We start from the raw sequence: 13,472 nt of genomic DNA, 5'->3' as shown, positions 1-13,472 counted from the left end.
ATGAGCTGATGCAGAATGAAGTGGGTAGAACCAGGAGGACATTTGTGCAGGTACATAAATATTGTTAGACAAACAATGTTGAAAGACTTATAAAATGCTGAACAATGCAGTGGCCAACCATGATTCCAGAGGTGGTGGACTCAATACAAATAATATACAAATACACACATACATACATACATATATACGTATTATATATATGTATATATACACATGTATACATACATATCTATATATAAAATACACATACATACACATGCACATAACATGCACTCTTTAGATACAATGCCTAGTTTTGTTGAAATATTTTTCTTCCTCTTTTTTTCTTCATTATTATAAGGGATAGCTTTCTAGGCGGGGGTAGACAAAGGAATACATTGGGAAATGCAGGTGACAAAATAAAAAAGAAAATACAAATTATTTTTAAATTTGAAAAAATTATCAAGACATAAAGACAAAAGGCATAAGAATAGTCTTTTAAAAGACCAAAAATGAGGTGGATATACATATAAGAGATAATGTATGGACAGATTGTGCCCCCCCAGGGCAGCTAGGTGGTAGAGTGGATAGTGTGCCAGGCCTGGAGTCAGGAAGATTCATCTTTCTGAGTTCAAATCTGGCCTCAGACACTTACTAGCTATGTGACTCTGGGCAAGTCACTTCACTTTGTCTATCTCAGTTTCCTCATCTGTAAAATGAGCTGGAGGAGGAAATGGCAAACCACTCCGGTATCTTTGCCAAGAAAACCCCAAATGGGGTCATGAAGAGTCAAATATGACTGAAACAACTGAACAACAACAAAGGACAGACCATTATTACATTGGCATCTCCAAGATACAAAAGGAACTAGAAAAAAACTTCTATCATGTTTGATAGATTATTAGGGAGTGTTTATGAAAAATCCAATTTTTTTTCATCTGTAAACTCAGACCAAAATTACAAAGCATGAAAAGCCATAGGAGGCTATGATCTTTATCAGTAAAGGAAGTAACCTACATCAAGGATGCACCCAAGTGTACATACATACACACACACACACATACACACACACATACACACACACACCTTCTCAAATTAATTAATTTTATATTCATCATAATATCAAGGGAAATACCAATGGGTTACTTTACAGCAATGAAAAAAACAGCAGAGAAGTTTATGCAGAAAAACAAATAGGTGAGAACATAAAAAGGGAAAAATATAAAAAAAGTTAATGAAGAATAATTTAAAAATATACCATAAAGAAATAATTACTGTATGAAAATTAGGGGATACTGGGGGAAATAGATCAATAGAACAGAGCAAAGATTTAATGAAGGTAATTGTCCAACAAGTGTCTATTTTTAATAAATCCAAGAATACTAAACATTAAGGAAATTAAAGAATTATTAGAGAAATTGTATTATAGGATAGTGAAAATGAATCTAGCTCTAAACACCACATCATGCACATTGGCATGCTCTAACTGAATAAATGAATAAATTTTTAAAAAATTCATTTAGAACTTAGTGAACTCTTTTTCTCTTTTCTTGTTCTATAACATTCTTTGTTGTAAAGGTTGACTTTCTCATAACAGAAAGGGAAAGGATAAAGGGGGAAATTTAAGTGATGTAAAAACAACATACATTAACAATTTTTTAAGTTAGAGTAATAGTAAAAACCAATACTAAATTAGAATAAAGGATAAATATAAGAAGACAACACTAAATGTCATTAGAGTAACTCTAACCAAGATTTTTAAACATGCTATCAATTTGAATGGGAAATGGATCAAAGTAAAGATAATGACTCTATCACTATTTCAGAGACATCTTTAAAATGATGCAAAGCAATCCCCACAACAAGGAGACCAAAAGAGGTCCAATACCTCAGTCAACAAATATTTGATTTCTTTGCCAAGCAGAAAGATAGAGCAGACAGGAGCAAAAATGGACACCACCAGCCCAAAGCACAAACTCATTTGCAAAAACATCATGGAGGGGCATGATTATGAGCTCAGACCACCTGGAAAAATCAGTCAAGGAAAAGACAAGCCTTCAGAAAGTTTGGCAAGAAACCCAGTGACATCACACCATCCTATCAACATTTATAAATAGAACTAGAAGGAGAACAACAAACAGATGAGGAAATAGAACAGATCTGCCTGTTTCTACATTGATCTATTCTCACCAGTAATTAGAGTGTAACAGATACACTTGGACTCCCCCACCTTATTATACCACTGATGTATGGAAGCAGCAATAGCATTTAGGATGATAAACTCAGAAAGCAGGGCTGGAACCAGACCAAATGTTGGATATGACACAATTTTTAAAAAATACTAGAGGAATCAATTTTTAAAGATTTCTCAAAGAGGAAAAGTTCCAAAAGAATGACACACTGGAGACAGTACTAATATCAAAAAAGACAACAAGAAGAGATCAACAACTACCAACTGATTTATCTACTTTCTTATGAGAATAGGATAAATATATATATCAAGAATGTAACTGATGAAAACAAGAAGGAAGTGGGCAACTTCCCTAAATTATTTTCTGCACTAAATCACATCCTTACTCTCGTACAACTTACAGGTATAGGCAACACAGTATCATACTGTATTTATTGTTTATTGAGTTTTTTATAAAAAGCATTTTAATCCATTGAGCAAAATATGGCCTTAAAGGCTCTCCTTTTAGATGTCTCCCATGCATTTGTTACAATATCATACAAGATATTCTATTATCTCTATGAAAAATGAGACCATAGAGATAATTTGTCCAGAAACCTGCTAAGTATCAACATCAACTAAGGCATAAAATAGGGAGACTAAAGGTGTTCACCTGTGTCACAGAGGATGTCCTGTGCAAAGCCCAAGTAGAAGAGGGATTCGTTATTGACAGAGAAGCTCTCTCGATGCTCCTGTTTGTGGATGATACCATGATGAATTCATCGAGCCCTGGAACACTCCAGTGCCTCCTCAACGAGATCCACAGCCACTCAAAAAAAGATTAGTCTAGTAATCCACACTATGGAAACAAAGTGGATGAAGAATGCATACTGCCCAGATTATAACATGCAGTTGGACAGGCAGCCCATTGAGGTAGTCCATCAATCCGTATATCTTGACTATATACTACAGATGGACACAGAGGTGAGCCCAGAAGTGAACTGTAGATAAGTGGATAACATTGCATTTGAGAAATCACATAGCTATTTAAATATCAGTGTTCTCTAGGTTATAGTTATATAGCTGGGAATCATAAGTCACAACTACAGGTGATCCAAAGAATAATGAAAGAACCCACAGGTATATACAAATGGAATGTTACCAATAATGAACAGCTTGGAAGAAGTGGCATAAGAGACACCACCAAGGACATTTATGATTAGGAAAGGAAACAGGTTGATCTTATAGCAAGAGCGAGGGATGACAGATGGGCAGTGCATAAACGGAAAAGAGAAGTAGGCTAGCCACCTGGTAGGAACAAAGATGAGCCGCTTAAGTGTTTCAGTGGTATCCATGAAATAAAATAACCAAAGAAAGACCATTAGCAGCATGAGGTGGACCCTCAGGAGGATTTGCTGAGAAACAGCAGCATCTGAGGTGAGAAGGTACAGATGGATTATGAGATGGACTGGTAACAAGGTCAGAGATGCACTTACATATTGAAATAATGAAAGACTTACAGAAGAAGGGAAAAAAGCCATGGGGAAAAAAGCCATGAGGAAAAAAACAGAACCAGAGAAAGTATATATACTGACTTGAACTGGGTAAAGGAAAAAATAAACTTTTTATGAATACAAATATAAAGACAAAGATGGGAAGGAGACTCAAATGGGAATACATTGTTATCATCCTTATCTAAAATGTATATTTTTAATAGTGGGGATTTTTTAAAGTTTCTGTTTGTTTTTGTTAAGAGTGCTGTTGAATTACTGGATTCTATGAGAAGGTGTAAGGGCCTCCCCTATATGCATTACCATATGGCTGTCTACCAAAGGATGTTTCTAGTGTGTTCCTGGGTTCTTATCTATGTCCTATATTTCCCAGGTCACTGGATAACTGATTTCTGTATAAGTGAGGTATTGCTATATTTAAATTATATTTAAACTGTAGCCAGTCAATCTGTTGTAGGTCTGTTCTAGGCTTAATTCAAGCCTCTGCTAGGGCCCTATGGGCCATCCTTAAAGTGTCCAAATACAGTAGACAGAGAGGGAGAGGGTACCTCTCCTGTTTTCACAAAATCACAAAGTTTATTATTAGAAAGGACCTCTGTGGCCATCTGGTCCAACTCAAATGAGAACCAAATCCTTATGACAACACACCTGATGAGGAGTCACCCAGCCTCTGCTTAAAGACCTCCAAGGAGGGGGAACCTACCTTCTCCCCAGCCAGCTCCTTCCACTTTTGGAGAGCTCTAATTGTTAGGAAGTTTTGCCTGACAAAACCTAAATTTGTCTCTTTGCAACATCCACCCATCATCCCTACTTCTGCCCTCTAGGGTCAAACAAAACAAATCTAGTCCCAACTCTATGTGGCAGCCTTTCAAATACTTAAAGAGAGCTTTCATACCTTCCCCACCCAACCACTCATGTCTTCTCTTCTTAAAGCTCAATATCCCCAGTTCCTTCAAATAATCTTCACATGACAGACTCAAGACCCTTCACTATCTTGGGGTCTAGGATTGAATACCTTATTCCAGATACAGTCTGAAAAGGGCAGAATACAGAAGAACTGGCCTTTGCTTTCAGTTGTGTCTGATTCTTTGTGACCCCATTTGGAGTTTTCTTGGCAGCAATACTGGAGCAGTTTGCCATTTCCTTCTCCAGCTCATTTTCACAGATGAGGAAACTGAGGCAAACAGAGTTAAGTGGCTTGCCCAGGGTCACACAGTTAGTATCTGAGGCTGGATTTGAACTCAGTTCTTCCTGACTCCAGGACAAGAACTCTGTGCACTATGATGCCACCTAGCCACCTATCACATCCTTATTCCTGAGAGCCCTGTTTGTCTTAATGCAGCTCAAGCTCATCTTAGCTTCATTTGAATTATACTGGTGACTCAAATTGGCCTTGGTCCACCAAAGTCCCAGGATCTTTCCCAGATAAACTTCTGCCTAATTGTGCCTCTCCTCCAACCTTGTCTTTGGGAGACTTTCTTGAACCCAAAGCATAGAATACTTGGATTTCAAAAAATTTTGCTGTTGAGGAGATTTCTGTGAGTCAAAGGGACCAGATAAAATGAGGCCCTGTGGTAAAGGGAAAAGTGTGATGGATTTGGGGGCTCTGCCACTCATTATCTGAATGACCTTTGCAGCTATGGGGTGTGATGAACAGAGCGCTGGGACTGGAGTATGGAGAACCGAGTTCAAATCCAGCCCCAGAAAATTACTAGCTGTGTGACCCTGGGCAGGTCACCTAACCTCTTTTTATCCTCATTTTAAAGTCTCCCCAACTATAAAATGGGGGCAATGATAGCACCTACCTCCCCGGCTTGTTGTGAGAATCAAATGAAATAATATTTGTAAAGTGCTTAGCACAGTGCCTGGCACATAGTAGGTACTATATAAATGCTTGTTCCCTTCTCTTTCCCTTTACCCCATCTTGGGAATTAAATCTCTCTAGGGCTTCAGGTTCCTCAGCAGTAAAATGATGGCATCGGATTAGATGACCTCTCAGGTGCCTCTCAGTTTTAAGTCTGGAGCCCGTGACTACCTCAAAGGGCCTTCCTAGCTCTAAAAGTCTATGACTCTATGACCCAGCCATGCAAAGGGAAGTTTCCAGGTTTGGGGGAATAGTGCCTGGGCCTGGCTTGCCCCCGTCCTAAGTAGAGTGAGGGAACCTGCTTCTCTCCAGAAGCCCAGAGGAGAGGAAATGAGAGCACATCCTTTGGATAATTCTCTCCTTGTCGAGGAACCCAGAACCCTCTCAACACAATGTGGTGACATTTATTGACATCCCCCTGCCCAATCAGGAGGTCTTCACAAGAGAGTATGAGTGAGAAGTGAATCTGTTCTCCTGTGTGTGTCAGTCACGAAAGAGGCTTGGTTTGGGAGGCTGAAAGCTTGAGACCCTGAGCTTTGCCCCTCTGTGGGCTCCAGCCTTGATACTCACATCAGGTCCCACTCCAGACCTTCTTCCTCGATGTCATACATGAGATTCATCAGGCGCCTTTTGAAGAAAATCTCAAAACGGAGGTCATCCTCGAACACAAGAGATTTCTCCAGCCCTCGCTCCACAACCTGACAATGAAACCAGGTGATACAAATGAGCAGGGAGAACTGGCAGCCCCAATCCACAAATGTTTGGGGCCTAGAGAATCTCCAAGCCTCTTGGTGGTGGTCATCCCCTCCGTCCCACTATTGAAACAGTTGCTCTCCGATCTGCTTCACCCACAAGCACAAACCTGTCCTGCACACCTGCTGACTCGGCATGCACCAGAAATACAAAATTTGGAGATGAGGGATGGGGACACACTAGTCCATGCACACACCTATGCACTCAAGAACAAATATAAGCTATTTACACACATGTAGGTGCAGCCACACACAAGCTTTTACATCAGGCTGACGAATAGAAATATAAGTGGCCACAGATGTATGTGAGCACTGCCTCTTTCTCGTGTCCTCTCTAAGCAATAGAAGGTCTCCACCACAGAATCTAATGGTCTATGAGGCAGCTGAGTATCTGAGGGGCCTGCTTAACTGTCTCACCTCCCCTAGTCACCCCCTTCCAAAAGAAGGTAGAATCATTCCTACTAACCCAGGATACCCTTAACCTCCACTTAACCTATTCCAGACATCGTTCCAATAAGGCCATTCTCCTCCCATTCCTTCCCTACCATTGATCCTCTTCTGTTCCTCCAAGGTCAGTGCTTCAGTCATTTCAAGGGGCTAACTGACTGATCGCACCAGGAGGAAAGGCAGCCAGCCAAGAGTCTTAGCTTTGGGAGAAGCCCTGGCCCTGGCCTGGGTCCAGCCAACCTACCCTATCCTCCTCCTCACTCTGGCCAAGCACAGAAGGTCCGTACATCTACCTATGCCCTGCTGCCTCCTTCCTCCTTCTTAGCCCAGGTCACTCACATAGCCAACTCTCAAACAACCACAAACATGTCTTATACTTCAGAAGCAGCCAGCCTTTAACCACCTCCAGGGTGCCCCTTCTTCTCTTCCTTTCCCTTAGCCACAGCTCAGAGTTGTGGAAGCACTCTCCCTAGAAGATCCACAACCACACTTTCTGACATCCAGGCTAGACATCCTGGACAGGAGAGGCCTCAGGGGGACACAGCAGCTACTTCCCGAGTACGTGAAAGACTAAGATGGGGAAGAGGGATCAGACTTGTCCTTGGCCCCAGAGGGTGGCACTAGGAATATGCTACTAAGAGAGAGAGAGAGAGGTTTGAGCTTGGTGTAAGGGAAAAACCTAGGGAAAATTAGAGCTGTTCCAAAGTGAAACAACAATAAAAACAACTCCCATTTCTATAGCACTGGAAGTTTGCAGAGCGCTTTTATTTATAACAACACTATAGTAGACATATTACTATCTCCATTTTTACCAATGAGGAAAGTGAGGCTCAAATAAGTTAAGTGACTTACTCCTGTCTACACAGCCAGGAAGTGTCTAAGTTGGCATCTGAAGCTAGGTTTGACTGCAAGTCCACTCTTTCTATTATAACGTGTCCTTCCTGGTAATCAATAGAAGGTAACTGTGATGCTCATGCCCTCATCTGGATCCTCATGACCCTCTTGCTGGAATGCCCAAGAGAGGATTCTTGCTCAGGTCAGACTACATGCCCCCGGGGTCCTTCCAACCCTTGAAATAAGTATGACTCCAGTCTCATAGGAACAGACTTACAGGATTTCAAAATTAGATGTAATTACATTAGATTAGATTCAAAATCTGGTGCCATCAAGAACAAACCATGCCTACAGCAGTCTCCTCTTGAAGACCTGCCACAAGGGGGAGCTCCCTCCCTCCCAAGGCCTCCTGTTCCTGTTTTGACCACTGGCTGTTAGGAAGTCCATCCTGACATCATCAAACTGGCCTCATTTTGGCTTCCACTCATTGCTCTGAGTTCTGTCCCGTGAGAACAGACAGACCAAGTTGAATCCTTCTCCAGGGGATAGGTCCTTCAAATTGTCGAATAGAGTTATCATGTTCCCTTCTCTTACCACCCTGGTCTACAGGCTAAAAATACCATTCTGTGCCCGGTAGGGATGTGGAAACCCATATGCCGTCCAGCATGTTGAGACACTGCAGCATCAGGCCAGGGGAGCCCTTTCCATTGGCACTCACCTCCTTCCAGATTTGGTGGTGACTAAGAAAGCAGCCCAACTCCCCCTTGGTGAGTGGGCGGCCATGGTAGGGGTCCTGATAACCTGGCAGCATCCGAATCCCTAGTGCTTCCACTTGGCTTGTGTTCATGGCTCTAGAAGGAAGATGAACAGAACTTTTTTCTAAGCCATTCAAGGCTACAGATGATGGCTGAGCCAGCTGCAGACAGTACATGGGGATAAAGCGGACAGAAATAAACTTTTATATAGCACCTACCATAGTGCTAGACACTGCGCTAAGCACTTCACAAATATCATCTCATTTGATGCTCCCAACAACCATCCAAGGCAGGTGCTGTTATTAGTCCCACATTTACAATTGAGGAAACTAAGGTAAGCAGAGGTTAAATGACTCGTCACACAACTAGTAAGTGACTGAGGCCAGATTTGAACTCCAGCTTTCCTGACTCCAGGCCTAGTGCTCTAAGCACTGTGTCACCTAGCTACTCCTATGAGCGCACCAGAAGCTACCTGTCATTTCACACCTGTGCATCTGCCCAATAAGGAGGGCCATGGACTGTGTATCTCCTCTCACAGAACTAGTTAAGGACATGTGGAGCATACTACACCCACGAGTAAGATCTGGGATTCCTATGGTAATGGAGGGTGAGACTGGCCCTACCCTGGCAAGGGATGCCTCACACATCATCCCAGGGCTGAGGAATTCTGTAAAACTCTTAGGAGAGAGGGGGATGATCATAGGACTTGTCCCTGCTGTGATACAGGGCTTTCCCAGGTCCCCTAGCTACCCACCTTCCATCTATTGCATCAACAATTTTGCATTCAATCTCTTGTTCATAGAGAGTCCTCAGCATACGCTCACGTCTGTCCAGTCGACGCTTAAGATTAATCATGAAGACCTATAAGGCCAAACACAAGCCACAGTCAAACCCCAAAGGCTCTCTCCATCCTCTCCCTCCCCTCGTCCTCCCAAGCCTGGATCTCCCCAGGACCAGTGACCATCCTTACCTCGTCAAAGCCCATCTTATCAGGTACCTTGGCCTGGACAGAGGTAAAATGTGAAGGTTCCACTGGGGGGTACTTTACTACAGGAAAATAAAAGATAAAAAGACATGCATGGAATCAAAGAACTGGAAACAAAGTAGAGATCTAGAAATCTCATCATCCTACAAGATCACATCAGCCTTGGAACTCATCAGAACGAGCTGCTCCTGGGACCACTCTGAATGAGGGTGGAGCAGAGAGCTGCCTCTTCATTTCATCTCCTTCCCTGTTTTTTGGATTTCATGCTCCCAAGCTGGGTCCCCTTTCTTCCTCCCCCACCTACACCTCCATTTTTTAGCATCCTAGTGTATTGTTTTCCCTCAGTGGAAAGTAAGCTCCTGGAGGGTAGAAACTTTCTTTTTCATATTTATATCCCCACTGCTTAGCAAAGTGCCTGGTGCATGGCAGGTGTTTAATAAATGTTTATTTTCTGTCTGACTAAATGGCTAAACAAATTGTGGTACATGAACCCAATGTAATATTACCAGGCTATAAGAAACAGTGAATATGAAGAATACGGAAAAGGGGGGGTTACATGAACTGATATAAAGCAAAATTAAAAAAACAGGTAAACAATATACACAATGACAACAACAACCTAAGTGGAAAGAAGAACACAACACAATAATGACCTCACTGGGCCCCAAAGAAAAGATGTATCTCCTCCTCTTCTTTGCAAGAATGGGGGACTCTGGGTACAAAACATTGCATATACTTTCAAACTTGGTTGATATGTTAGTTGGGTTTGCTGAACTGACTTTCCCCCTCTTTTTTTAATCTTTGTTACAAGGGATGGCTCTTCGAGTAGGGAGAGAAGAATATATTTGGAAATTAAGGTGATTAAAAAAAGATATTGGGGTGGAGCCAAGATGGCAGTTTGAAAACAGGGACTTGTTTAAGCTCTCTCCCAAATCCCTCCAAACACCTGTAAAAGATGACTCTAAACAAATTCTAGAGCTACCAAATCCATGAAATAACAGAGGGAAACAAGTCTCCAGCCCAAGACAGCCTGGATGGTCACTGGGAAGGGTCTATCGCACCATGCTGGGGCTGGAGTGCAGCCCAACGTGGGCTGCGCCAGGACAACCAGGCATGGAGTAGAGCAGGCAGAGCAGGCAACAGGGCCCTGAATCACTGAACTGTGGCAGTTACCAGACTTCTCAACCCACAAACGCCAAAGTCAACAGAGCAGGTCAGTGGGAAAACTGCTGGATCTGGGTGAGGGAAGTGCGGTCCAGCCATGGCCCTGGGGCAGTGGAGGTGGCTGGAGCTGCAGCAGCAGCAGCAGCAGCAGTAGCAGCAGCACGTGGCAGCTGCTTCCAGTCCCAGACCCACACAATGGAAGGAATCAAGTGGCTGATCAGAGCGGGAGTGCAGACGTTGCTTTGCTGGCACTGAGGCAAGGTTCTCTTGCTTTGCCCTGCTTGGATCTGGGTCATGGTCCTGGCTGGCAGTTTTTGGAGGAGGAGGAGCGCTGGTGTGGCAGAGCTTTGTGGTGGCTATGGAGAGGGAGTCCTCCTGGTAGTTACACAGCAGAAAGGAATGCCCCAGAGCACAGGCCAGGAGAGGAGCATTATATCACCTCAGAATAGAAGTAGCTCTGAAAACAGCAGTGCAAAATCCCTGAAGCTTGGGACAAAGCACTCTTCACTCTGAAAGCAGTCATACCCTGACAAAAAGCTCAAAAGTCAAGTAATTGGCTGGGAAAATGAGAAAGCAGCATAAAAGGACTCTGACTATAGAATCTCTCTTTGGTGACAAAGAAGATCAAAACATACAGCTAGAAGAATTCAACAAAGACAAAGATCCTACATCAAAAGCCTCCAAGAAAAATACTAATTGGTCTCAGGCCATGGAAGAGCTCAAAAAGGATATGAAAAATCAAGTAAGAGAAGAAGAGGAAAAACTGGAAAGAGAAATGAGAGTGATGCAAGAAAATCATGAAAAACAAGTCAACAACTTGCTAAAAGAGACCCAAAAAAATCCTGAAGAAAATGACACCTTGAAAATAGACTAACCCAAATGGCAAAAGAGCTCCAAAAAGCCAATGAGGAGAAGAATGCCTTAAAAGGCAGAATTAGCCAAATGGAAAAGGAGGTCCAAAAGACCACTGAAGAAAATACTGTCTTAAAAATTAGACTGGAGCAAGTGGAAGCTAGTGACTTTATGAGAAATCCAGAAACTATAAAACAGAATCAAAGGAATGAAAAAATGGAAGACAATGTGAAATATCTCACTGGAAAAACCACTGACTTGGAGAATAGATCCAGGAAAGATAATTTAAAAATTATTGGACTACCTGAAAGCCATGATCAAAAAAAGAGCCTAGACATCATCTTTCAAGAAATTGTCAAGGAAAACTGCCCTGATATTCTAGAACCAGAAGGTAAAATAGAAATTGAAAGAATCCACTGATAGCCTCTTGAAAAAGATCCCCAAAAGAAAACTCCTAGGAATATAGTAGCCAAATTTCAGAGCTTCCAGGTCAAGGAGAAAATATTGCAAGCAGCCAGAAAGAAACAATTCGAGTATTGTGGAAACACAATCAGGATAATACAAGATCCAGCAGCTTCTATGTTAAGGAATATGGGCTTGGAATATGATATTCTGGAGGTCAAAGGAGCTAGGATTAAAACCAAGAATCACCTACCCAGCAAAACTGAGTATAATACTCCACGGCAAAATTTGGATTTTCAATAAAAATAGAGGACTTTCAAGTATTCTCGATGAAAAGACTAGAGCTGAATAAAAAATCTGACTTTCAAATACAAGAATCAAGAGAAGCATGAAAAGGTAAAACAGGAAAGTGAAATCATAAGGGACTTACTAAAGTTGAACCATTTTGTTTACATTCCTACATGTAAAGATGATATTTGTAACTCATGTGACCTTTTTCAGTATTAGAGTAGTTCAAGGGAATATACACTTATATAGACAGAGGGCACAGGATGAGTTGAATATGAAGGGATGATATCTAAAAAAATAAAATTAAGGGGTGAGAGAGGAATATATTGGGACAAGGAGAAAGGGAGAGATAGAATGGGGTAAATTATCTCACATAAAAGTGGCAAGAAAAAGCAATTATAATGGAAGAGAAGAGGGGCCAGGGGAAAGGGAATGAATGAATCTTGCTGTCATCGGATTTGACTTAAGGAGGGAATAACACACTCAATTGGGTATCTTACCCTACATGAAAGTAGGGGGAAGGAGATAAGAGAGTGGGGATGATAGAAGGGAGGGCAGATTGGGAGAGGAGGTAGTCAATAGCAAACACTTTTGACAAGGGACAGGGTCAAGGGAGAAAATTGAATAAAGCAAGACAGGATGGGATGGAGGGAAATATAGTCAGTCTTTTACAGCATGACTATTATGGAAGTGTTTTGCATAATGATACATGTGTGGCCTATGTTGAATTGCTTGCCTTCTCAAGGAGGGTGGATGGGGAGGGAAGAAGGGAGAGAATTTGGAACTCAAAGTTCTAAAAACAAATTTTAAAAAAAAAGTTGTTTTTACATGCAACCGGGAAATAAGATACACAGGCAATGGGGTATAAAAATCTATCTCGCCCTACAAGAAAATAAAGGGAAAGTGGATGGGGGTGGGGAGGGGGGTGATAGAAGGGAAGGCACACTGGGGAAAGAATTTATACCATCTTAGGGTGGGGGGAGGGTAGAAATGGGGAGAAAATTTGTAACTCAAAATCTTGTGGAAATCAATGTTAAAAACTAAAACTATTAAATAAAAATATTTTTAAAAGATATCAATAATTTTAAGAGACATGCAGACTGTCAGAAACGTGATTTCAAAGCCAACAACCACCAACACCCACATATATAATTCTTACCTTCAAGGACTCCCTCCCCAAACACATACAGACCTATCATACCACATCACCACACACATGGCAAATGAATATACATGCAAAGGAGACCATACACGAGATGTACCTAAGAACAATGGAATGGAAAAACAAACACAGAAGGGAAATCATTTTGTAATACACGCTATAGGGATACCAGGGAGAGGGAAGGAAATGTCTGGAATTATCAGGTTGGGTCAGCCAGGAAATCTCCATGGAGGAAGGGAGTTTTAAGAAGAAACTGAAGTGAGCAGAGGTGGGCAGACAAGCATTCCAAGCCAGGAGGATGAGAAGT

At 41.9% G+C, this 13,472-nt stretch overlaps 1 protein-coding gene across 1 annotated transcript in view; it reads right to left on the bottom strand.

Moving 5' to 3' along the window:
* The window catches only part of COLGALT1 (collagen beta(1-O)galactosyltransferase 1), a 39,206-nt gene that overhangs the window by 14,337 nt on the left and 11,397 nt on the right, over positions 1–13,472 (bottom strand). The window contains exons 7-10 of the mRNA XM_036769220.1: positions 9,283–9,359; positions 9,067–9,173; positions 8,276–8,408; positions 6,095–6,222 (exon numbers count right to left, since the gene is read on the bottom strand). Of these exons, the coding sequence (XP_036625115.1) occupies positions 6,095–6,222; positions 8,276–8,408; positions 9,067–9,173; positions 9,283–9,359 (445 nt within the window). The remainder of the gene's footprint in view (positions 1–6,094; positions 6,223–8,275; positions 8,409–9,066; positions 9,174–9,282; positions 9,360–13,472) is intronic.

The sequence above is a fragment of the Trichosurus vulpecula genome, chromosome 1, assembly GCF_011100635.1.
Source record: "Trichosurus vulpecula isolate mTriVul1 chromosome 1, mTriVul1.pri, whole genome shotgun sequence".
In the NCBI taxonomy this organism is placed as follows: domain Eukaryota; kingdom Metazoa; phylum Chordata; class Mammalia; order Diprotodontia; family Phalangeridae; genus Trichosurus; species Trichosurus vulpecula.
This window is presented reverse-complemented; position numbering and strand designations above follow the sequence as displayed.